Source organism: Electrophorus electricus, chromosome 14, assembly GCF_041902795.1.
Source record: "Electrophorus electricus isolate QZ-2024a chromosome 14, ASM4190279v1, whole genome shotgun sequence".
In the NCBI taxonomy this organism is placed as follows: Eukaryota; Metazoa; Chordata; class Actinopteri; order Gymnotiformes; family Gymnotidae; genus Electrophorus; species Electrophorus electricus.
Genome location: NC_137510.1, coordinates 5622501 through 5646561, shown reverse-complemented (window position 1 = coordinate 5646561; position 24061 = coordinate 5622501). Strand labels below are relative to the sequence as shown.

Sequence of the window (24061 nt, the reverse complement as noted above, 5' to 3'; positions counted from 1 at the left end):
TTTCCCTCACCGCTATAGGTCCTCTTGAGGCCCGCCTTCAAGCCCTGCGGCGGTTCATTGGTGAACTTGATGGCCATCTGCAGCAGCGCGATGGGGAAGTGCCGGTGCACCTCGGTGGTCATCCACAGGCGGAAGCTCTCGTGGACGCTGTCCGTCTCCGTCACGGTGTCCATCAGCTCGTCCAAGAAGTCCAGCCCCAGATGACAGTTCTGGAGCAGAGCCCAGCCGCCCTGTGCGTGCGTGCGTGCGTGTATGCGTGGTAGAGACAGAATGGAACACAACATGAATGAATAAACACTGACAATATCCCCATTCAAACCGTCAAAGCCCAGCAATACTACGAACCAGGCAAAACTGTTCCTGCCCACAACCGGAACAATTCTACTCTCACAGCCGCCGTCGTTAGATCTACAGTCCGGCCTGTACCGCTGACGTAACCTGCTCTCCCCTGCACATGTGCTGCATGGATTCATTTAAAGCATTAAAGCAATCAGAATCTGCCTGATTAAAATAGCAAAACGACATTCATAAAGCAAAATGCATTTTGCCTTCAGTGCCAAATCACTGGTGCATTGTGGGTAATTGAGCCATTTAAAATAAACAGCACAAAGTCCAAAGCTCTTACATGAATTTAAAAAGCATTTTTTTTAGATTGGGCTATTGCTCTTCCAAAGCTAATTACGCTGTTTTGTACATATTTTAAGTGTAATGAATAATTAATCTATAATTAATGTACTTTATTTCCCTGTAATTTAAAAAACATTTGTGCTATAAAAATTCTAAAAACGGATTTGAATTCTGTGTACAAAGTAGTACAAGGTCCACCTATTTTAGTTTGTGAAATGCAAAAAAAGAATTGTACTATAATAAAATAAAAATAATAATAATAACAACAATAACAATAATAATAACTACAATACAGTGTTGTTTACAGTTGGGATACAAATGTACAAATAATTTGGAACAAGCAAGTGAAATTTATTAATTAGTTTTGATAATTGGGTGGGGACGTGGGCTAGTGAGTGCCAGTGTAATTCTACTTAACCCTTGTGAATAACGGTACTAAACACAAGAGTCCTGGCTGAAGTGCACTACTGCAGAACATCAGAATGCACAATTAAACTGTGCACTCCACACAGCCCATAACCTTCCAGAGTGCTCATGGGGACAGCTTCACCCAAAGGACTAGTGTGGGAGAAATTTCCAAAATTCTCCTCGGTCCCCTTCACTTGTGCCTGGTTTAATGCTCCATATACCAAATTTAAATTTAGACATATCAGTAGTTATTAATCCACTGTGAAAGATGTAAAGGTTATACACGGTAAGAATGTGCATATGTGGGTATGTGTGTGGGTGTGTGTGCACATGCATGTGCATGTGTGCGTGGGCATGTGCGTGTATCCACGCAGGTTCCTCTCATCTCCACGGATGTGCTTACGTTCGCCATGGAGTGTTGCAGGAGTTTGCGGGCATGCACCTCCTGTCCTTGGCCCATGGAGACGTAGCGCGTCTCAATCTTCTGCCTCTTGCCCAGGGCAATGATGGAGTCAGTGGGGTCCGAGCCCATGGACAGGAAGCAGATGAGGGGTGTGCGTGGGTCTGACTCCTCCCACATCCTCTCAAGGTCCAAAATCACGCCCTCTGTGTATCTCTCTCCCATAGAGTCCTTTATGTACTTACGTGCCTTGAAATGAATCAGACAAGAAAATATCTAAACTGGTATCTGCAGTGCCCGAGGATATTACAGTGACAGTGTCAAAGCATCTTTTGACTAAGTGTTAAAACAAAAATATGCATTACAGTTCTACAGATATTGGACTAGATGCTTCACTTCGCTCTCAGGAACCTGAACCTGGAAACTCGCCCTTATAGTGTATGTACTGAGTCGTTTCCATGCGTTCAAAAACTGTTTATATGCAATGAACTGAAGGATTTAAAATTTGGATTTATGCACACTGCATCCTGATTGGTTGCGAAAATTGCTGGTGTGCAGACCATGGACGACGAGCCACTGTGGTGGTGACGAGTTCTGTAAGTCTGACCCAGCTCGGTATACACACACACAGTGCTCTAAAATGTTCTTGATGGTATAGAGTATGTCTATTCAAATCGTTAGCAAGTTATAGCACTTTCTGTTATTAAGAAAAAGCCAAACGCAATCATTCCTCTTTACTTGCACAGATGCAGGAGGGTGTGTGAGCGTGTGAAACCTGAGCGATGGTTCTGTCCGGGCACCAGGAGCGGATAAGGAGCAGGCGTCGGAAGCAGTCCAGGGACTGGTCATAGGCGTTTGGGACCACCTCTGCCTCTGGGGCCTCCTTATCAAACCAGCTCTTCCACTGCTTCTCATGGCGGGCAATCTGCTCTCACACACACACACGCATGCACACACAAACACAAACACACACAGACAGAATATAATCATTTGTTGGTGTGCTGTTGGAGTTTAGAATGTTCTTGTCTGTGTCTGCTTATAGTAAAAATAGCTAAACTATATGTGTGTGTGTGTGTGTGTTTGTGTGTGTGCGTGCGTGTGTGTGTAGGTGCAGATGGATGTTTTCTGGCCTTATTTCCAAACTGTTTTGTATCTGTTTAATTAACAATGGCTGTTAAATCCAGTCTCCTCTGTGTGTGAGTGTGTGTATCATACTATACTGCATAGAGCAGTAACATGACAGCATGGCAATTAACGTGACAGCACTGTGCACACGTGTCCCGCACTGGGAGTGCATTGCATGAACACACACACACACACACGCACACACACCTGATCCAGTATGTTGGAGAACTGCCACAGTTTGCTGAGCTCGACCAGGTTGAGCCACGTCATGTCCAAAATCCACTTTGCCACTTTGGGTGGGCAGGCTTTCAGGTCCAGCGAAGCACCTCCTGTACGGACACACAGCTCTGAGGCTGCCTCATCGCTACGGCAACCACATGGCAAGGCCAAATTGTTTTGCATGTAATTTACATTTTGTGTCAAATCACTGGAAACATGAAATATGTCATATATATATATATATATATATATATATATATATATATATATATATATATATATATAAAATGTATAATGTTTAATAATTTTGCTCTGAGGGAGCTTACACCTGTATTCTTCAGTTAGTCTGCTAAAGCCCCATTGTCTCAAATACGCCAAACCTTAACTTTTCCCTTAAAGTTTCATGTTTACTACACTCACAAACGTGTAATACTTATGGTGCAGACTATCAAAATTTAGCAGGCATACACCGTACATTTCTCTTTTTGTAGCTTTCTACTGTCCAGAAAGTATCACTAATCAAAAGAATAATTGTAAATAATTAATTTAAAACAAACAAAAATCTCCAAAGTATCTTGGCAGTTACAGCGCAGACCAACCGCAGTGCTGCACTGGCTGTCCTGTAGAGCTTTGACAGCCATTCTAAAGTACAGCTGCCAGACTGGAGCAGTCCCTCCTCCACTGCCCATAGCGTTTCCCCTAAATACTGAACTACTCTGTTCACACAGCGTGTTAATGCATCATGTGCAGTGGTTTCCTGTATCATATGCATATATGCTGACAAACGGGAGGGGTTCAGGATGATGCTGCGCCTCCGCTGAGTCACAAAACTCAATTTGAAAACCGCAACCACGCAGAGACGTAATTACGCGAGCCGAACAGCGTGATGGAAAGCGGGTTGCCCGAGTTCCCACTGCGGAGCGCTTGTTGTAGCTCTCGCGGAAGAAAGCGAGCGGAGTGTGGAGGAAGAGGAGGAGGAGAGAGAGTGCGTAAGGTAGCCAAGGTAGGGTCGTCTGCGCTTGGCGGAAGTCCTCCCACCTTTAATGAGGGTCAGGAACTCCTCGTGCTTGACCCGGCCGCTCTGAAGGTCAATCTTGAGCGCGAGCAGGAGTGTGAACAGGAACTTGTGCTCTTCGTACAGGCCCCGCGCTGTGCACCGGTGCACCTCGTGCGTCATGTACTCGATGATGTTGCTGATGCGTTTACTTGTAATTGGATTCTTCGAAGACCTGTTCCAGCAGAGAAGCACAAATGCTAGCACGGTGGCCGCTCTTAACAAGCTGGCCCTGCTGCCTCATATGTCACGTGACCGACTGCCAAAGAGCAATTACTTTAAATAAGCCTGTAAATGAATAAAAAAACTACACCGGAACACTACCAGAACACGCTCGTGCGTATACAGAACTGCTTTGACCATTCTTGGTGCTGATGTCCCTGTCCCGAGTTTGAGTGAAACACCGTTGGCACGGCAGGCGACATGCCACATGGTCGTGGCCGGCGTTACCTGGCCAGGGACACGTCGAACAGGCCGAGGAACTGCCGCAGGGACGTCTGATACATCACATTCACCATGCTCATCTCCGTGATCAGGAAGTACAGGATACTGCCTCTGGTAGCCACTACAACGCATGACACAGCTTACTAGCTTTGTCGGTGAACGAAAAAAAAAGAAGGCTCTCACATGCATAACGGGGTTGAACTACAAGGAGAGGCAGATTTTGTTACAGGAATACAACTGAAAGTGAAAACAGTGCTGATAAAGAAGAAAGATGAATGCAGGCAGTTAGCTCTGTGCAGCGCTAGCTTCACCTTTGCTTTGGCAATCCCTTAACACCTCTAAAACTCACCAATACTTTGTTCTTCAGCAAACACAGTCATTCTAATGCTGACAGTTGGGTTTGTTGGTGTTTGTTGGTGTTTGTTGGAAATTGCTGAGTGCTTTGGATTTAAAGTCCCAGGGAACACTGACTATTAATATTTAAAATACGACATGTGTTTCTGATGCAAAACTTGAATGTTATGTTGACCAACTAGCTAGCAAGTTTTAACTGGAAAATAAAGAAACAAATAAGACCAGCTGAATCTGCTGATCAAAGCCATGTGAGCTCTGCACATGAAACTGGGTGTGGTCCTAATATGCTAATGAACACTCATGACTGACAGCCAGCCGCCTAAGTGGGGAGAGTTCATTCAGATCCCACTGGCGCTGAATTCACAGTAGGCTACATGTGCAAGGTAAGATTTTATCAACTAAGTTGCTCAGATTTAAAAGGAACATTTCAAAACACAGTGTGGATAAAAGTTATGTTGGAGGGATAAGTAGCCTTGTGAAAACGTGTGACTGCGGTATATGTGGACACCAAAGTCACCAACTCATTGCTTGTGCAGTGTGGCCACAAGACCAACCTCAACCTAACTGGTCCTAATCTGGACTCAGGTTCCCTGGGACTTTAATGTGTCCGTGACTCAAGCAGCAAGGGAGGACCGATGAAGGGTAGGGCGGGTACCGGGTCTGTACTCCTCCCGCGCGGTGTTGATCTGGACCTCAGTCTCCGCGGCGATCTGGAGCTTCTGCGTGACCTCCTCGGCAGTGTGCTTGGTGTTGCCGAGCACCACGACCAGAGTGTCGTCGTCCACCAGCGAGCCCCGCGTGCTGGTCAGCCGGAGCAGCAGGCTGTCCTCCAGCTCCTTCATCCGCCGCTTGTTGGCCGTCACGTCCTCCAGCAGGTCCGTACGCTCCTTCTCCAGCTCCTGTGGGAGGGGGCAGGCCCGCACGTCATAACGCGCCGGCTACGATGGAGGACCCCCTCTCCAAAGGGGGTGCTACGCTCTGCTAAGCCTTTTTTCAGTGGAGGAGGAGAGGAACACTCGTGGTGGTTCTTTGACCCTTCATGACCTTCGAGCGGAGATTCAGACCCTTATTTCCATGACCTCCAAGTTGCCTAACCAAGGTTAATCCAGGTGAAAACATGCTTAAAAAAAAAAAAGTTCACCAGTAGATAAACGTGCCAGAATGATGACAACACCACCGTGCTGGGAAGAGACAGAAACAGAACAAAACCAAACATCTCTGCTTTTATGATCTCTGATTTACTGCCAAGGAGAGAAGGCTGCGGATAAGCGACCGAAGACAGAACTACAGGAGACATGAAGGTGATCCAGGAGCTTCAATTTGACTGTTTGTTTCTTCAAAAGCCTCCGTCGCTACAGACTTGGAATGGGAATGCAGTCTTGTGACCGTTGCGGCTTTTAAATGCTGCCTTTCGCAGGGCTAAATATAAAGGCAGTGAAGGAAAGGCACACACAGATAGGCAATTTAGGCTGCCCGCGCGTCAGTCGACCGCAAACTGCCTTAATAACCACTGTTGCCTTTGTCTGTAGTCTATTGCATTTTCTTCCATTATGCACGCTTCCTGTTCTGTGCCCCGTGGCGCCGGTCACATTTTTTGATCGTTCCCATGCGAGATCGGCCATCGAAAAGTGACGATCGCTAGTTTGCCGCAAGCTTTAACAACTCGCAGGCTTCATTATTCCTGACTAGCTAAAAGGCCCCAAAGTGAAGCGTCGTTAGATGGAACATCCTATGGGGCTGTTTCAGGGCCTGTTGGGTCTGGCAGGGAGGAACTGGTGCGGTGAATTGCCGATACTGAGCAAACAAACTTGTTGGCAAAACTGAGCGCCGTGAAAGTCAATAATGCTGATGGATTCTTGCAATCTCAAATAATTTTTAACCCAATTTCACACATTCCACATAAAAAACATGAATTCCTCCTTTGGGTAATAATGATTCAACAAAATCATTTTCTTTCGAATATAACATTTTTAAGCTACACCAGTAGTCTGAGATCGATGCATCCAAACGTGAGTTACGAAAACTCAGCTGGTAATTACTGACGCAAAACTGATACAAATTCTCATCACAGAGAGGGCCCATGGCCTCTCTTAACCATAGAAACCATGGGGCGCATTCCATGGGTGTGCTCCATCGGGTGTGCACCATGGGTGTGCTCCATCGGGTGTGCTCACCACATGACTAGAAAGGCAGGAGCATTCACAACGGGAGCTGCACGATAGCAAACTTAAAAACCACTGCACCAGAAGTAGTTCTGAAGCCAGTCTTGCCCATGGTTTGCTGGCCCACACACTGACATCCCAGTAGATGCATATTACACTTGCGCTGTAATGCACACACTCAAGAAAGTGATGAAAGGAAAAACACTAAAAAGTGAAACAGCCTTGGAATCATATGCAGAATTCTTACATTGGAAAGAATGAATTTTCATTATGTGAGGTCTAGACTAATCAGACATAATCATAAATGTTTAGCAGTACAGCACTGATAGGACTTAAAAGCAGTGAGCAATGTCAGTGAGTCTCCGCCCTGACGAGAGGCCACACTGGTATCTCGGCTCCTCATTGGCTCACTGCAGCTCCAGCTCCACCCTCCTCATTATCCCTTACCCCCGTGACTAGTACAGAGATCGACACCATTGCTGCACTACGGCTGAGGTTACCAGTTTTCCGAGGTTATTCTCAGTTCGCATTCTGCTGCACTGCTGTATTGTGACCTTGGTTGTCATTCGCTGACTATAAGACGAGAGCTTCATGGAAAAGTCCTAAAAAAGTTCTCATACTTACAGCTAACTTGATTCCTGACTCCTCTTAGGGGCAGTGGTAGCTGAGTGGTTAAAGTACTTGATTAGTACTTGCAAGGTTGCCAGTTTAAGCGCCACCACTGCCAAGCTGCCTCTGTTGGGTCCCTGAGTAAGGCCCTTAAACCTCAGTTGCACAAGTTGTGTTTAGTCAGAATTGCAAGCCACTTTTTGGATAAAAGAGTCAGTTAAATGGTGCAAATGGCTTCTTGCACTGGTGGAAATTCTGTTAAGACACCAGTTCATCACGAAAGCTGGTCTTCATCTGCATGAAGATGCTTCTCCTCCACTGAAAAACAGCTGCTTTTAGGTTTCTAGCCACCCCCCTCTTGCAGAAACCCCATCCAGGTGAAGAGGCTCGAGTGTGGAGTTGAGACGCTCGCACTGGACTAACCTGTTTCTCCGTGAGGATGACCCTACCCAGCAGCTGGTCCTCCAGGCCGCGCATGGTGACGGTGAAGTCGATGATGGCTGTGCGAGCGCTGACCTCCGGGGTGTACGCCGGGTTGGGCAGCTTGGTGGTCATGTACAGCCGGAAACCCTTCATGACGTCCACCTCCTTATCGCCCACCTTCACCTGTTCAGGCGACAGCACCCGTGGGAGTGAGACGGGGAGAGAGACATTCCCAGTGAGACAAGCTGGCAGATATTCTTCACATGCGTACAGAACAGTGACAAGCATCAACACTGCAGACGGAATAATGGCAGCTTGTACTCAGGCAGTTGAAGACGAGTTTGTACCAGTGATTATGTACCAGTGACCTACTCGAGTCTGGGATCTAGATTGGAGTCACAAATTTAATGATTTGTAACGTGGATTCGAGTTTGAGACACGGCTTTAAGTTGGATTCAAAGATGCTACGTTAATTTTCCATGCTCTGACACTAGTGTGAATATGCAAAGTACTTTCTCGAACAAGTTCAGCTCTCAAGGGTTTGTCTTTCTGTAAAAGATTCATGCATGTCCCCTCCAGACCACATCCAGGATTTTGACTTTGACTCAACTCAAAGGTAAGGGAAAACCTGGCTTGGACTCGAGACTCAACTTGGGCTTGAGAGCTGGTGACTGGGGACCCGGCCCGGACCTGTGAGAGGAACTCGGCCGTCGTTATTTGGCTCTTTTCTCTCCACAGCCGGAGATCAGGTGTTCGCACTTCCGTGTTAACAGAGCTGCGAGCGAGCTGCGTCAGAGTCGCGCCTCATGCTGCGCGCTCGTTGACCGACAGCTGCGGCCGGCACAGCCACTAACGAGCCCCCCGGGGACCGCTGTCAATCACAGGCTCAGCTCTGCCCCAGCTGAGCCCCGTCTGAGCCCTGTCTACATGAACGCCACGACGGTAGCCAGGACAGGGGCCTTCTGCTGTGGACATGACCGGACCTTTGCACACTTCTCCAAAGCGGACGAGCCTCAGATGCAACTGGGGCCGTATTCACGCCCACATAAACACAATGCTTTCTGGTGCCTCAAATCAGATGATATATGACTCCTGGTTGCTATTAATAAACCTCGTAAACGGTTATTAAGAGACGTGACAAATACATAATCAAACTCTCCATTCTATAATTCCACACATTTCAGCATGTTGAAATAAAGAGGTAAAGTAAAGAAGATTACTTTTTTTATGTTAAGCAAAGCAATTATGTAGGCTGAAAAAGTGGGCAAAAATCGCTGCATCCAATATGCTGTTATTATCTTGCTTAAAATAAGATTAGGCCATTTTGTCGCTTGCTTCAAACCGTTGCTGTTGTAAACGAGGGAACTCGGAATGGAAGAGGAAAGAATATGCCACTACGTCAGAATAATTTCACGCTAATTATTATAATTCTGCAGTCTTTAGTTACCACACTTGAAATCTTATTTCCACAACACAGTCAATACAGTGTCTGGCTGGGCTTCTGCTATTGGCAGATGCTCTTATCCAGAGCAGTGGGAATCAAACCCCAGATTACTGGAGTTACTAGTATTACGCTCAACTTACTCTACAGGAGTCATTATGTCAGCAATGGCATAATGACATACACAACCGGAAACTTTGAATACCTTATATGTAGAGCCGGTCTTGATGAAGTTCTTCTCCAGGACGTTATCCAGCGCTGGATCCAGCTCCTCCCCTATGTCCTCGATCAGTAAGGGGCGACCTAGAGACAGGCTGTCTTCCAGGTGGTTCCTGAAGTACTTGTGATTCAGTGACGTGATCTGTGAGAACAGCGAGTCCTCGTCACAAACTTGAGCACTGCTACCTGGAAAGCTATTACCGGATATGAAAAGTATATGGGGGGGATACATATTTCTAAAAGGGCATCGGACCAATCTGAGAGAGGCCAGTCATGATTTCAAATGCAGCCAAGTGAGTTCTTAGTGATCCATAGGAAAATTATCTGTGAACGACCCAACCTTGAAAGGGAGTTTTTTTTTAGGCTGTGTGACTCACCGCTACCTCATTATACAGAGTGGTTAAGAATCTCTAATCCCCTTAAGATCATGGCAGTTAATCCAACAAAACACAGCTCAGTGAAAATGTGGCTAACAATTAACGACAGCTGGCTGCCGCTAATTAGCCCGAGGCCATTTACATAATGCTATTAGCAATCAATCGTCGTTAGCGTTTGTTGCTTAAGCATCAGGCGAGCGTCGAGTCGAGCTCTCTCCTCACCTGTAGTTCACTCTTAGCCTCTTTGTTCTTGATCCAGGTCTTGCCCTGCGTCTGGGGGTCGATGAGCAGAGGGAAACGGGCAGCCTTGGTCACGATTATGCCGTTCTGGATGGACAGGTCGTCGTTAGGCAGCCCCTGCAGGGTCCACTCGCTCACCGTGGCCGTGTCGATCAGCATGTCGGCAAGGTTCAGGGCCGTCCCGAAGGGAATGGCACGGGCCCGCATCTCCCGCTGCCAATCAGAGAGCAGAAGGTCACGGAATTCCTGGTTGAAGGGGCCGGAGTATGACAGGAAGGCGGTGGCCAGCAGCACGTCCCCTGATGATGAAAAGAAATATCAGTTATTAAAGACACACACACACACACACACACACGCACACACACACACACACACACACACACACACTCACACACACTCACACACACACAAAAACACACACACACACACACACACACACACAAACACACACACACTCACACACACACACTCACACACACACACTCACACACACACACACACACACACGCACACGCACACGCACAGAAAGAGTGAATGTGTTTCTTTGTTCCTTTAGAAACCTTCAGTGTAGAAACCTTCAGTTCACTGAACTTTTTATCACCTCTCTTTCTCTTTCTGTTTCTCACAGGCTTTTAAGACGCATAATACAAAGCGGTGGAATGCCTTCAAGGCGTCCTTTTCCAGCATGCGTGTAGCTCCCCACATACACAGTAACACATGACTGAAGCTGTGGTATATAAGAGGACAGGCGGAGCGCACCGACGAGCCTCTTGGTCTGGGTGGCGAACTCGCGGCTCTGCTCTGTCCAACGCGCCTTCTCTCCCGCCAGTCCACTGATCAGACCGGATGCCGTCTGCATTTTGTGCCTGCAACGCTCCGCATCTTGGAGCAGCGTCTGACATGACGAGTGAGGGAGAGAGAGAGAGAGAGAGAGAGAGAGAGAGAGAGAGAGAGAGAGAGAGAGAGAGAGAGAGGAAATGAAAGAGACCTCCAGTGATATCATTACCACATACCACTTCGGAACCTAAACTTTCATATGTTGTAGAACCTGAATGTGGTTACAAAGTATCAGACTTTAAGGGGATCGATTCTACTGGGTTATTAATCGCAAAAACCTTTAATCTCCAGTGAGATGTTCTGTACAATTCGAAAGTCATCTTATGTTCCCTTGAATAGTACATGCCTAAATTAAATCAACACTGAGACCAGCCAGTCAGTGAATGATAATCACACAATTACCACCTAATGAATACGATGCTAATGTGACTGATGACACTTTGCGAATGGGAACATTGGAGAATACTTGGGTCTATTTTTAATACTTGTCTAATCTGTGCAAGAACACACAGTGAGGCTTGAGTGATTCATCAAGATGGCAGTTTTGGAATCATTTACAAGATTCACTGTGTTCAGTTTTATGCAGAAATGCAAATTAAAGATTCAGTATGCACCAATTAAAACTGACTCATTTTTTTGCCAAGAAAAGTGCTAAAAGTTTCAGTGCGAGTTGGAAACCTCTGCCCTTTGAAATAGAGGCAATGCTATCGGCATAGGAATAATTGAGAAAAAAAGTGGGTGGATCAGATTTAGGGTTAAACCTAACCCTCATCATTAACACATCAGCAGAGGGTGCAACATGTTTGGACAGGTGGGTTTCTGGGTTTTAACTAGCCAGCGCCGAACGGGTCTGGAGAGGTGGGTTTCTGGAATTTAACTAGCCAGTGCTGAACGGGTCTGGAGATGTGGGGTTCTGGGCCTCAGCTGTTCACCTGCTTCTCCACCATGGCCTTCTCGTACTCCGCCTGAACCACGTCCAGTTCGGCCTGCTTGTCGTCCAGCTCAGCCTGGGCCTTTTGCAGGTCTGCATTTGCCATGGTCAACCTGTTCTCTTGCACAGCCAGGTTGGCCTGAGGGGGCGAGAGAGAGAGAGAGATGGAGAGAGAGCTAATAAAAAGTGAAGAGCACTAGATATCACTGCTGACCTTCAGGGGCAGCACTTCCTTGTTGATGGCAAAGAAGGCAGCCATAGCCTTGGTCCAGGAGCACAGACCCGCCACGTTGCCACACACCCGCCTGGCCGTCTCGATGTTGTAGTCGGCCATATCGAAGTATGGGTGGAGGAGCTCCACCACCTCCTCGTTGATGGTGTCTTTGGGGAATTGCTGGGGATGGAGAGAGAGAGAGAGAGACAGAGAGAGAGAGAGAGAGAGAGAGACAGACAGAGGGACAGAATGGCAGCATGTGTTAGACGATAACAAATTTACAGCATTTACAGAGTAGAAAGAAGGGTTAAAAGGAACAGTTGTAGTTGAACTCTATGCATGTTGCTCTTTTTTCTCTGTGTGTGTGTGTGTGTGTGCGCGCGTGTGTGCGCGCGTGTGTGCGTGCGTGTGCACGCCTTATCCAGTCAGTTGAAGTTGTTGGTTACTGATGTTAAGCAGGGCGACCTAACTGCTCTGGGTGTTTACGGTCCGCCTCCGACACATCACATGCTTTTCTAAATTATTCAGGATGAAATGGAGGCTGACCCCGCCTCCAGGGCCTAAACAGCCTGAGTTGATTCACGAACAAAAGTTCGGTTTTTCACAGGCCAAATCTTCGTGCACCCCAGGATTTTAGTGGTTGTGGCGATTAGAAAGACTCTCTTCATCCCAACCTCACGCCTGCGTCGACGTCTCGTACCACTGGGTCACCTTACTCCGCTTTACAGGCTCATTAGAGCCTTTAGGCAAGTCTGCTGGACCTTTCATTCAGCTGTCACTCTTCACCGTGTCTCTCGTGTTTACCGCGGAGACTCCGAGACATTTTCTTTCAACGACAACTGACCTTTCGTATAATCCCATTACCTGTTTACCAATTACAACTGTGCCCGACTACAGAAGCGTGCTTGATGGAAACAGACTCTGTGCTAATATTCTGGAGTGTTAGTAAAGGCGGGATATGAAGGTTTCCCCTTGTATGCATGTATTGCCTGATTTACTCTTTATAATTATTTATGTTTTACAGCATTCAGTAAATGCTTTTATCCAGAGTGACTGGCATAGATATTGATTGGACAATACATACATAATTATAATTTGATAATTTTTATAACTTCTGATAACTTTTATGTTTCTGTTTATGTATATCGGGTGTAAACACTCCTTTCCAATGTTTTACAACCTATACTTAATCCATACTCAATAAAAAGTGTGTGCTAATTAGATATATGCTATTTTACTGCAACTTACTGACCTAATCACTCCCATCTTTAACTTAACAATAATTCTGGTGCTGTAAAATGACTTAAACAATTATCACCTAATTTCTAAATTCTAATTTCTAAAGAATTGATCAGAATGCTTAAGTTACATCACTGCAAGAACCCAATGTGTAGCTTTTGGTGGTGTGTGATGGGGTTTTACTGAGATTATTAGTGGGGTTCTGCAGCGGTTTATACTGGGTCATTCTTTACATTTGAATGTAACGGCATTGCTTGTCTTTGTATTTATCGGTGAAGGTTTCAGTTTTCAACAACAGCCCATATAGAACAGAATTCTCATACTCAACACAACCTCACTGTTCTCATCACAGTGATGACAGCATTTAAAAAAAAAACGACTCCAGACAGAACCGGCACAGCAGTAAAATAACATTTAAACAAGTCACACGTAAATTAGGGAAAGTTCAATTTACTTAACTCATGGGAGGTTCAATTTAGCTGAACTGTCAGCTTCAAAAACGCAATCAAATATCTGACTCGCTGACGCCTTCACTAGCCATGTCAAGCGTTACGTTTACGTTTCTATCTTTATGTTTATATGTTAATATGTTTCCTTCATCCTTCTGTTATGCTAAACCTGGTTACTTGTTAATATATCTCCTCACAATTAAAAACACAAATCACAAACTGATCTGTTACATGTAGATGATAAATTGTGTGTGAAATGATTATTTCAATAGTTAAATTAGCATTATTAGTTTAATAATTAAACACCCCCGATGGAAATTAATACAAATTTTGCAACTGCGCTTCCAACAACGTGAATATACATATCTGCCTACCTACAGCATTTACCTCTGCATGATGCTGCCGTTCAATGCCAGAAACGAGGAATCGCACATTTAGGAGAGGGTTTCAACATTGTGCAAATAAATCGGATTGAATTCAAGTCAGTTTTAAGGAGGAGCTGATGGCCTTGAGATGCCTGGATACTGACTACAACAGCATAAACATTATGCATGAAAGGTAAGCCTTGGTCATGTGCATTTGGGTTTACAGCTTGGTAAAAAGGGCAAGATAAGGATGATGGCCAAACTAAAGGTCAGTGGGGGGTTTTTTCTCCTCTTTTTTTAACCGTACAACATTTTATTCAAGCATTTTGATTAAGATTTCATTTAAAAGAAAACAAATACTACCCTCACTAATACCGCTGCGTTTTCTATGCCTCACATTATCTGTTTTATTTAGATCTTGTTTTCTTCATTCTCTCACCATTTTCTGGTTTTATTTCCGTACTATGATTTCCTTGCTGTTGTATCTGTTGCTGGGATACAGGGACCCTGTAAAATTGAGACAATGGACCCAGAAGCGGTTCTGTACTGGATAAATGAACTGAACTGAGCGCGGGGAGAAAGCTTTGCTTCTAGACCGTCAAAGCGGGGCTCTTAACAACAAACCGCAAAGCTCCACCTGTTGCTGTAAATGAACGGAACAAATCAGGTCAGCGGATTTGGCGAAATTGCTTATGATAAAAGGTAAACAGTGTGCGCTGAAGCACGCTGACGTGATGAACAGTCATCAGTCGCACACATCTGAATGGACCCCCCCCCCCCAGACTATCTCACACCACCAGAAATCAGATGAACTCTTCCAGTAGTTGTCTATAACATGCTAAATCCTAATCCTTAAAGCATAAATACAAATAAGAAAAATAATTTAACAGCATGTATGTAACGATTTTCATTTTGGAAAAGTAAAATAGACTATATCTATAATTTACTATATTTTACTTTTTTAGTTATTATAGTACCTCGATTGTTTTCCCATTTAAGAAATCTGCAGTCAAATTGATCTTAGATAAGGAACACAACCAAAACACAGGCTGGTCTCGTTTCCTGTACTTATACACTCCAAGTGCTCTTGGCTCAAAGAGTCCTTGGCTTGAAGTGGCCTTGGCTTGAAGTGACCTTGGCCATACCTGAAGGCTGCCCAGGAAGTTCCCGGCCGTCATGAGCTTGAGCGACTCCTGCCAGGACGGCGTGACACTGCTTCTCTCGGGGTCAACACGGACCGAGTTCAGCCTGCGCTGGAACAGCAGCAGCACACAATCCATTATGCGCATGATCAAGTGGGGGGGTCGGCCCAGCGTGCGCACCGTGGCGATGTCCGACGGCTTGATCGTCTGGGGAGAGGGACAGAGAGAGATTGAGAGAGAGATTAAAGGAGAGAGAGTGGGTGACAGCCTGACATCCCATCGACAAAGTAGACACATGAGCCTGGGCACACGGTAGCCCTCGGAGAACCTGCAGAATAACAGACACCAGGCCGCAGAGCCGCGCAGGAACTGTGACAACGGGGTAGCCCCGTGGAAGAAGTTGGAGAGGCGTGCACTTGGGCGGCAGTGTTATGGAACTGCACCCCCAACCCCAAGGAGGGCATCCTTCTGAGAGCTCCAGGGAGGTCATTCTGTCAAACTACTGGGAGAAAGATTCCCCTGACAGAACCCAGACTGCCTGCCTCAACTGTCACTCAGATGGAAATGTGACACAGTGAGAGATGCTGGGGTGTACTGATGACTACTGCAATGTTCTAATATTAATATAATTGTAATATTCTGCAGTTATTGTAAAACCTATATCTAACATTGTGTGTGTGTGTGTGTGTGTGTGTGTGTATAGTGAGAAATAGACATGTTGCCATGGAGCTTGTGAAGGAAATGAGTAGTAGAGAAAGAAGCGACAGAGGATAGAGAAGCCTCCAGATGTTTAATAGAGGGGAGGAAGATTGTGTGTGTGTGTGTGTGTGTGTGTGTATGTGTGTGTGTGTGTGTGTGTGTGTGTGTGTGTGTGAAGAATATGTGAGGGCTGCTGTCAGGCCCCTAATCTTGCTCTCTCTCTCTCTCTCACACACACACACACACACACACACACACACACACGCTCACTCACACGCTCACTCACACGCACACACACACACACACACACACACACACACAGCACTGCCAGCAGCACCTCTATTTTTACCCCCTCCCAGGCAGCCTGTAATTAAACAGGAGCTGCAGGCACCAGAGTCCTAAAACATCACACGTGAGAGTCCTAAAACATCACACGTGAGAGTCCTAAAACATCACAGGTTCACAAAAAGGCAGCCACCACCAACACACAAACACACTCTCTCACACACACACACGCTCACTCACACACACACACACACACACACACACACACACACACACACACGCTCACTTACTCACACACACACGCTCACTCACTCACACTCTCACACACACACACACACACACACACACACACACACACACACACACACACACACACACACACACACACACTCACTAACCCTAACTCCTCCTTTCTCCTTTTCTCCTTGCTCCTATTTGTCCTCTCCACTCCTATCCACATGTGCTTTCTGACTTTTCCAAGCTGCACACTCCTCTCCTCTTCCGTCCCCTCCCCTTTACTTCCAGAGTCAGTTGACTTTAGCCCTCCTGCCCAAACCCCGCCTCCCTAAACCCCACCCCCCAACCTGCAGCGCTGCCTCCGCCTCTTCCAGGGCTGGCCTGGCTGCCTCCAGCTTCTCCTCAGCGATGGCCTTGTCTGCCGAGATGCTGTCCACGATGGCCTGGGCTTTGTCCTTCACCTTCTGCACCTCCACCTTCACGTTTTCGGCTGCCTGCGCTTTCACCGTGACCTCCTTAAGCACCTGCCAGGAACGTGACAGATATAACACGGTCAGCAGTGTCTGCCTGTCAAACACTCTTGGATTATACACCATCAGCCCACAATAATTGGGATATCAGCCATTTATCATGTTGGCACGTTTTTGCGTTGCTGGAAACAGAATCAGGCTTCATTGGCCTAGAATCCTCACTCATTCAAGGAATTTGCTCACCCACAGTTGCTTATGCACAGTACCACCACACACACACACACAGTCATACGTGTAAACCTTACATGTGCATCCTGCTTCAATTGTTAAGACTGCAGAGTGCAGCGGTTGGAAGATGCGATTACAGAACCATAAAGTAAATAAATAAAATAAATAAAAATGAATTGGCAGGTAAAAGGTAGGTCAGAAGCCTGCAGATATAGGTGAATTACTATGACAAGATCAGGATGAAATGTTTGTGTAGTTAATTATGCATTATTTTGATATTCAATTTCATAGCCACTGTTTTCGGTGTAGTCAGTTCCAGGTCATTGTGGAAGGTCCAGAGGACCACAGAGGATCAGACTCATCACCGTCACATATGAGAATGATGACTGTGGTATCATCCGCAAATTTCAGGATGTTGACTGAGGGGTCCATGGAGGGGCAGTCATTGGTGTACAGAGAGTATGGCACATTTGGAGGCTTGGCTGTGGCTACATCAGAAAGCCCAGAAGGAGGCAGGGAATGGAATGGTGCTGGTGGGGTCTCGGTGGGGTGGAGGGGAGGCCATGTGGGCTGGGAGTAGCATCTCCACCAATCAGGCAAGGGGCAGCGAACGACGCAGGGACCGCGACGAGGCCTCTTGCCCCCTTCCTCGGCTGGCTGAATGGCAAAGAACGGAAAGGTCACGCAGCCCAACGGCAAAGCCGACCGGTTGGCCGGAGCGCTTCAGCTGGAAGGGTTTGGTGAGGAGCATTAGCCAGTTGCAAAGCAGTCCACTTTCCTCTCCAATTTTATCCCATTATGTCTGGTTTGGTAGTTGGTTGTGACATCCTTGGGGAGGGTGGGGTTAGCTGAGGAATGTTGATGATTCTCTGAAACTGGTGGGCAAAATGATTTGCTATCTCCATGTGTCACACACACACACACACACACGCACACACACACTCACACACACACACACACACACGCACGCACGCACGCACACACACACACACGCGCACGCACGCACACACGCACGCACGCACGCACGCACGCACGCACGCGCACGCGCACACGCACACGCACGCGCACGTGCACGCACACGCACACGCACACGCACACACACACACACACTCACCATATCGGCTTTCTCGTTTGCGATCTTCAGCTCCTTCTCCTTCACCTCCAGCTCTTTGCTGAGTGCAGCCACAGACTCGGAGGCCTCTTTCAGCTTGTGTAGGCCTGTCTTCATCCTGCCATGCACAGATGCGCGATTATAAAGGCGCCAGGGACGTCCAACCCCTTTTAATCGCTTTTAATGGTCCTGTCTAGCGTTAAATGAACAACTGCATAGTGATAATGTTAATGGAAACTCTGCCAAAGTTCATATAACAGTTGCATTTTACTGGCAGGCATAAATCATACTCTGTATGAGACATGACACTGCAATTAACGCTAGTGCATTTAGCCTAGATGTGGCAAGTTGAACCGGACAGGCCTGAAACACGTGACCCCTCCCCCGAGGGGCGTACCGGTCGGCCAGGGTCTGAACCTCCGACCGCTTCTCCTTGTAGATGGCCTTGTAGCCCTGGATGAAGGACAGGTAAGACTTGGGAGTGACGTGGGCAGAGCGGCGGTATCTGCGGAAGTAGTCGGCGCACTTCTCTGCCACGCCGTCCTGAAAGGACCCCATGCACTGCACCACCTCCGCCTTCACCTGGGCGGAGCAGTCGACGTCGTAGGTGGACAGGAAGTGCTCCGAGACTGGGAGCGAAGAGAGAAAGAAAGAAAAATGAGGAAAAAACACTCCAAAGATAGCCTGATGAGGCTGCTTGCCACAACAGCCTTCATAATTGGCCTCTCAACAGGTTTGGCTAAATTGATGTCTGTAGGTCTGGTTCGCCGCTAAGTGATTTTCCCGTGTAGCCGCTCCCGTGTGGAGTTTCGTGACAAATGAAAAAGCATTTACTGCCAGTAAAGATGGAAAGAAAGCAGGAAGGTGGCAATTATTCAGCCACTGCTTAGCTTTCTGTGAACTTCCTTTTAAAGGCATTGTCAGGTTCTTGATTAAAGGCGTAGTCAGGCTCTTGATTAAAGGTGTAGTCAGGATATTGATTAAAAGTGTATTTAGACTCTTGATTAAAAGTGTAGTCAGGTTCTTGTTTAAAAGTGTAGTCAGGTTCTTGATTAAAGGTGTAGTTAGGTTATTATTTACATTTATATAGCACTTTTTTTTTTCCAAACTCAAGGACACTTCACAAACAGATATCAGCTTTCTTTTTTTATAATCACTTAAACACAGTGAGAAGCAGCATACTCTCTATTGGACCAGGATAGAGCACCATCACTGGACACACACACACACACACACACACTTACACATACACATACACATTAACACAGGTCACATTCATACAGGAATGATTTAGAGTATCCAATCAACCTAACTTCCATCATGCTTATATTGGTGTTTCTAAAGCCCCTTGCTCATAGAACGTGTTGTAAACAGAATGAGTCAACCATCTAGCTACTGGAGCTTTCCCTCCCCATACACCTGCAGTGTTCAGAACCAATCCTAGAGCTCCTCCACACCACATAGTTTAGTGAAGTCCCTCCTTATCACCTAAATGCCAAACCTGTGAGATGAATCAGGTGCGTAAGGGATTCAAAAACCTAGCCTGGAAAAAAAGTTGATTTGTAGATTATAGCAGAACTGAGCATTCTAATAAAAAGAGCAATTATGCAATTTGAACTGGCTCTTCTGAACTGGCTTGTTCCGAGCTTGATTTATCAACGTCCTAACTGGACAGGTGGCGGTGCAGGAAGTAATAATCCAGGGTCGCCGATTGCTGTCACTGTCCAATCAGAACCACCGTTTCGGACCTGTGGCTGCTGGTGTGCCAGAGAGGCAGAATGCCCTCACTTTCCCCAGTTGGAGTGGCTCTCCTGCCCCATATCACTCGCTACCAGGGTCCTGTTCTACAGCAGTCAGGCTTCGAGTGCATGACACCAGACATCCACTGCCCCGAGGCCAGCCTGAGAGCAGATTCTCCCTGCTCGGTCCCTTTCATTGCATTATAAATAAATCTGTCTGTTTCCGGACCGAACAGCGAGCTTTGGGTCAACGCCCTAGTGTTCTACCCCGGTGATGGTCAGGGGTACAAATGATAGCTGTTCGGACACGTGGGCTCACGTGGTCCGATTTAGGACGCCGGATTATGTGTCAAGGGAGGACCCAGAAAGTCCCAGGACTTCGGTCCTACACCGCAGGAGGAAAGAGTGGGTCGAAAGATAAGCTGGAACCAATGAGCCTGACAGAGGAGTAGCTGTTTCTGACCTGCGACGAGGGCGTCTTTGGGCCAGCGGCTAAACCAGTCCATGGTGCAGCCCGAGATGAGGGCAGGGAACTTGAGGGCGCGGTTCCGGAACTTGTCACCCACAGGAGAGAAGCACAGCACCACGTGCAGGTTCTGCCGCACCCGGCCCATGAAGAACTCGTGCAAGCTCTCGTTGGTGGGCGGTCGCCGCGGGAACTCCCGCTTCATGACCGGGATCAGGTCGCTGAGGATCTCGTCGATCTCATCGCGAGCGAACAGGCTGGACACCTGGAGGGAGGGAAGGATGCAACATTTTACCACCATTTTTGATCACGCCAGTATGAGTGCGCGGTTCACACGAATTCACAAGCGCAGACACCGCTCAAAACACACATAAAGTAGCACAGGCAATGTCGGAGAACTGCCATGGCAAAAATCAAGCAAATACAGCTATCATATGCAGACCCCCCACTGAGTGACAGATTACTTCAGTAATCACATCTCATAGCTACAGAAACGCAGCTGTGATACAGGACACCTGGTCACAACCCCTTGGCTTTTTTAGCGCTCTGTCAGGAACATGTGCCTCCAGGACGCCACAGCTCCCACCTGCCTGTTGGGCTCTTCGCAGGGCCCTAAGGGCTGCCTCTAATTAATTATTCATTCAAATCCTATTAATATTCAGAAACGGCAGCACTCCTAATGGCCGTTCTCCCTGGCGAAGACATCCTTCCTCGAGTGTTTAACTGCATGATTAATGACATAATGTCTGCAGGTGAATGCAGTTGCCACAGCACCCTCTGCACCCAGGAGGGACGACGACCAATCACGGTACGCTCTCCCTGGAGTAAGGGCACAACAAGTTCAGCAAAACCCAGCCGATCGGCGATTCGTGTCATTGCTTGACGCAAATGGAAACGTCATCGTGGCAAAAGTCCAGTTTCTCAGCGTCCATTTGCCCGGCCTGTGTTTCATTTCCCTTTCTGTGGGAAAAAAAAAAGAAAAGAATCGAGAAGGTCTACAAGAAGTGATACGGCGCTCGAACCGAACCGCAGCCGGATTCCGAGCTCAAAATTAGCTCGGGGAGCCGGCGCCTTGGACTCTTAGCCGTTTTCTCGCTTCGCTTTGTGCAGCCTTGTTTAGAGCGGCACCGCAGGTTCTTTTCTGCTCTCACAGCCTGGTCTCATTCTCTTCTTAGGTTAAGGAAGTCTGGGTAACAGAGCTCTCTTCCCTAGTGTCATCAGACTCATTCTTCCAGCCATTGTGGCACACATGCGCGCTCATGTCTTTTCTCATCGTAACGAAATCCGCTCGGCCTCTGTTAGCACCCGCCGGCAGGATTCCAATTCTCTCTGCTCTCAGATGCTGGGAAACACACAGTGCGACATGTTCCGGACCACCGAGTCCTGGTCTCATGGTAATAATGGCAAAATTTCTTTTTATCACGGAACAATATCCAATCAGATGACGCTATTCGCCACGTATAGCACCTTTATTGTTTACCTATATATTGTTCCATCACTAACACCTAAACCCCTGTTCACTGCCTGTCCCTATCTCTGCATTCTCTCCCTCTTCCCCTCTCTCTCTCTCTCCCTCTCTCTCTCCGCTGCTCCCCGAGGCGATGTCAGAACTTCTCACCTTTTCCCTGCCTTTCTCTCTCTCGCTCTGTCTGTCTCTGGCGAGCACACCTATCTCCATGCCGTGCAACTCTGGGGTTTCTCACTGTGGAGAGCCTGGCTAGTCTTGCATCGTTAGTGAAGACGAAGCCAGTCACAATCCGCTGCAGCAGAGTGTTTATGTGTGTGTGTATGTGTGTGCGCGCGGGGGGGGTTTGGAACCTTGTACATGTGTGAGAAAGTGAAGTGATAAGCTGTGAGTTTCTGTATGTGTGTGTGCACAAGAGAGAGAGGGTTTGTGTTTGCATATGTGCTTGTATATATATGTGTTTATGTGTTCATTTGTGCTTGTGTTTGTGTATGCATATGTACGTAACAGAGAGAGACAGGGTCTTTGTGTGTGTGTGTGTGTGTGTGTGTGTGTGTGCATGGTCATATGTGCATGGTCATATGTGCATGGTCATCTGCTGCTGGGCACGGTTAGGGCAGGGTCCTGACCTCTCCGGACGAAAGGACGTTGTTCATATACTCCAGGAAGGACTCATCCTTGATCTCGTTGTCGGTGAAGATGAAGGTAACGCCTTTGCCCTGCTGTCCTGCTGTCTTATACAGCCCTTTCAGGTCGTCCAACAGGTTAGAAGTGTTGTAGGAACTAGACAGACAGAACGAGGGAAGTAGTGTGAGGAGAGTGCATGACACTCCTGTTTATGTGTCTATGTGAGAGAGTGACCGTGTGTGTGTGTGTGTGTATACGTGTATATGAGCATGTGCCCTTTTGGATCATGGTGTGACGAGACGACAGGAATACTGGGAATCGTGAGCGGCTTGTGTTTTCCAGGGAACAAGTGGCAAGCCATCTGCTGTCTACAGGGAGTCTCACACACACACACACACACACACACACACACACACACCCTGTCTGTCTGTCTGTCTGTCTGTCTGTCTGTCTCTCTCTCTCTCCCCAAAGCCCTCTGCACCTTGACTCAAACCACTGAATCCTCCCTGCCGTCACAACAGAGTTCTCAGAGAGAAGCCCGTTTCATTGTTCCAGACCCAGCAAATTGTTTTGCTTCAAAGTCCTTGTTCTGCACCAACTCAATCTAGCGATTTGCTTGTTACAGATGGCCCACCAACAGCATAACATCCAGACTTTATCGACTACAGAACTTTCCCACTTCCAGTCCAATTCCACTCCTCAGGCTGGCCCGCATTATTAATTGCACCAGGAGACTTGGTGCAGAATTGGAAATGGCCCCTGCCTCATCAGACGCCTCACTTCACCAGTTATGGTTGGTTCCTCCCCAACGCCTGCAGGCATGCCAATGATGCCACACTCTTATACACAGATACCATCTAATGGAGTGCAGACAAACTACATTACACCTGAGCAAGAGCATGGAAGCAAGGAAACTGAGCTAAACTGAAAGAAAAAAAAAAAATTATATATATATATATATATATATATATAATAACTGCTGACTCAGATTGCTGGCATATCTAGAAAGTATTTGAATTGATTTATAATTATCAAAGAATCTCACCTTCCTGAAGGACAATAACATTTTCATAAAAATAATAATTTACATTGTTTAGTTTACATTTTTTAAGACGGTATGAATGATAGAGCGTTAATAGTGTGAAGGACGGTGGGGAGCACAGACTCTGCCTCACCGCGTCAGAGTGATCTGGAAGGTTTTGTATCCGGCGATAAAAGATGCCAGTCTCGTCAAACTCTGTTTCCCTGAGCCTCCCACACCGACCAGCAGGGCGTTCCCCCGGGGAGTCCGGATTATTCGAGACACCTGCAAAGAGTGAGAGAGAGAGAGAGAGAGAGAGAGAGAGAGAGAGAGAGAGTGAGAGAGAGAGAGAGAGAGAGAGAGAGAGAGTGAGAGAGAGAGTGAGAGAGAGAGAGAGAGAGAGAGAGAGAGAGAGAGAGAGAGAGACTACCTCC

The 24061-nt window shown here is 47.0% G+C and overlaps 1 protein-coding gene across 5 annotated transcripts in view; it reads right to left on the bottom strand.

Annotated features, from left to right (window-relative positions):
* The window catches only part of dnah5 (dynein, axonemal, heavy chain 5), an 83807-nt gene that overhangs the window by 7935 nt on the left and 51811 nt on the right, over positions 1 to 24061 (bottom strand). For 4 of the 5 annotated variants that reach the window (XM_081696275.1, XM_081696276.1, XM_081696277.1 and 1 more), the window contains 20 exons: positions 23782 to 23912; positions 22609 to 22762; positions 20512 to 20779; positions 18707 to 18938; positions 18313 to 18427; positions 16848 to 17024; positions 15283 to 15486; positions 12085 to 12264; positions 11872 to 12009; positions 10862 to 10997; positions 10085 to 10401; positions 9472 to 9627; positions 7826 to 8008; positions 5287 to 5530; positions 4284 to 4398; positions 3818 to 4008; positions 2768 to 2889; positions 2211 to 2360; positions 1439 to 1684; positions 11 to 230 (listed from right to left, as the gene is read on the bottom strand). In XM_081696275.1, the coding sequence (XP_081552401.1) occupies positions 11 to 230; positions 1439 to 1684; positions 2211 to 2360; positions 2768 to 2889; positions 3818 to 4008; positions 4284 to 4398; positions 5287 to 5530; positions 7826 to 8008; positions 9472 to 9627; positions 10085 to 10401; positions 10862 to 10997; positions 11872 to 12009; positions 12085 to 12264; positions 15283 to 15486; positions 16848 to 17024; positions 18313 to 18427; positions 18707 to 18938; positions 20512 to 20779; positions 22609 to 22762; positions 23782 to 23912 (3679 nt within the window). The remainder of the gene's footprint in view (positions 1 to 10; positions 231 to 1438; positions 1685 to 2210; positions 2361 to 2767; positions 2890 to 3817; positions 4009 to 4283; positions 4399 to 5286; positions 5531 to 7825; positions 8009 to 9471; positions 9628 to 10084; positions 10402 to 10861; positions 10998 to 11871; positions 12010 to 12084; positions 12265 to 15282; positions 15487 to 16847; positions 17025 to 18312; positions 18428 to 18706; positions 18939 to 20511; positions 20780 to 22608; positions 22763 to 23781; positions 23913 to 24061) is intronic. The other variant, XM_081696278.1, reaches the window with a different exon arrangement.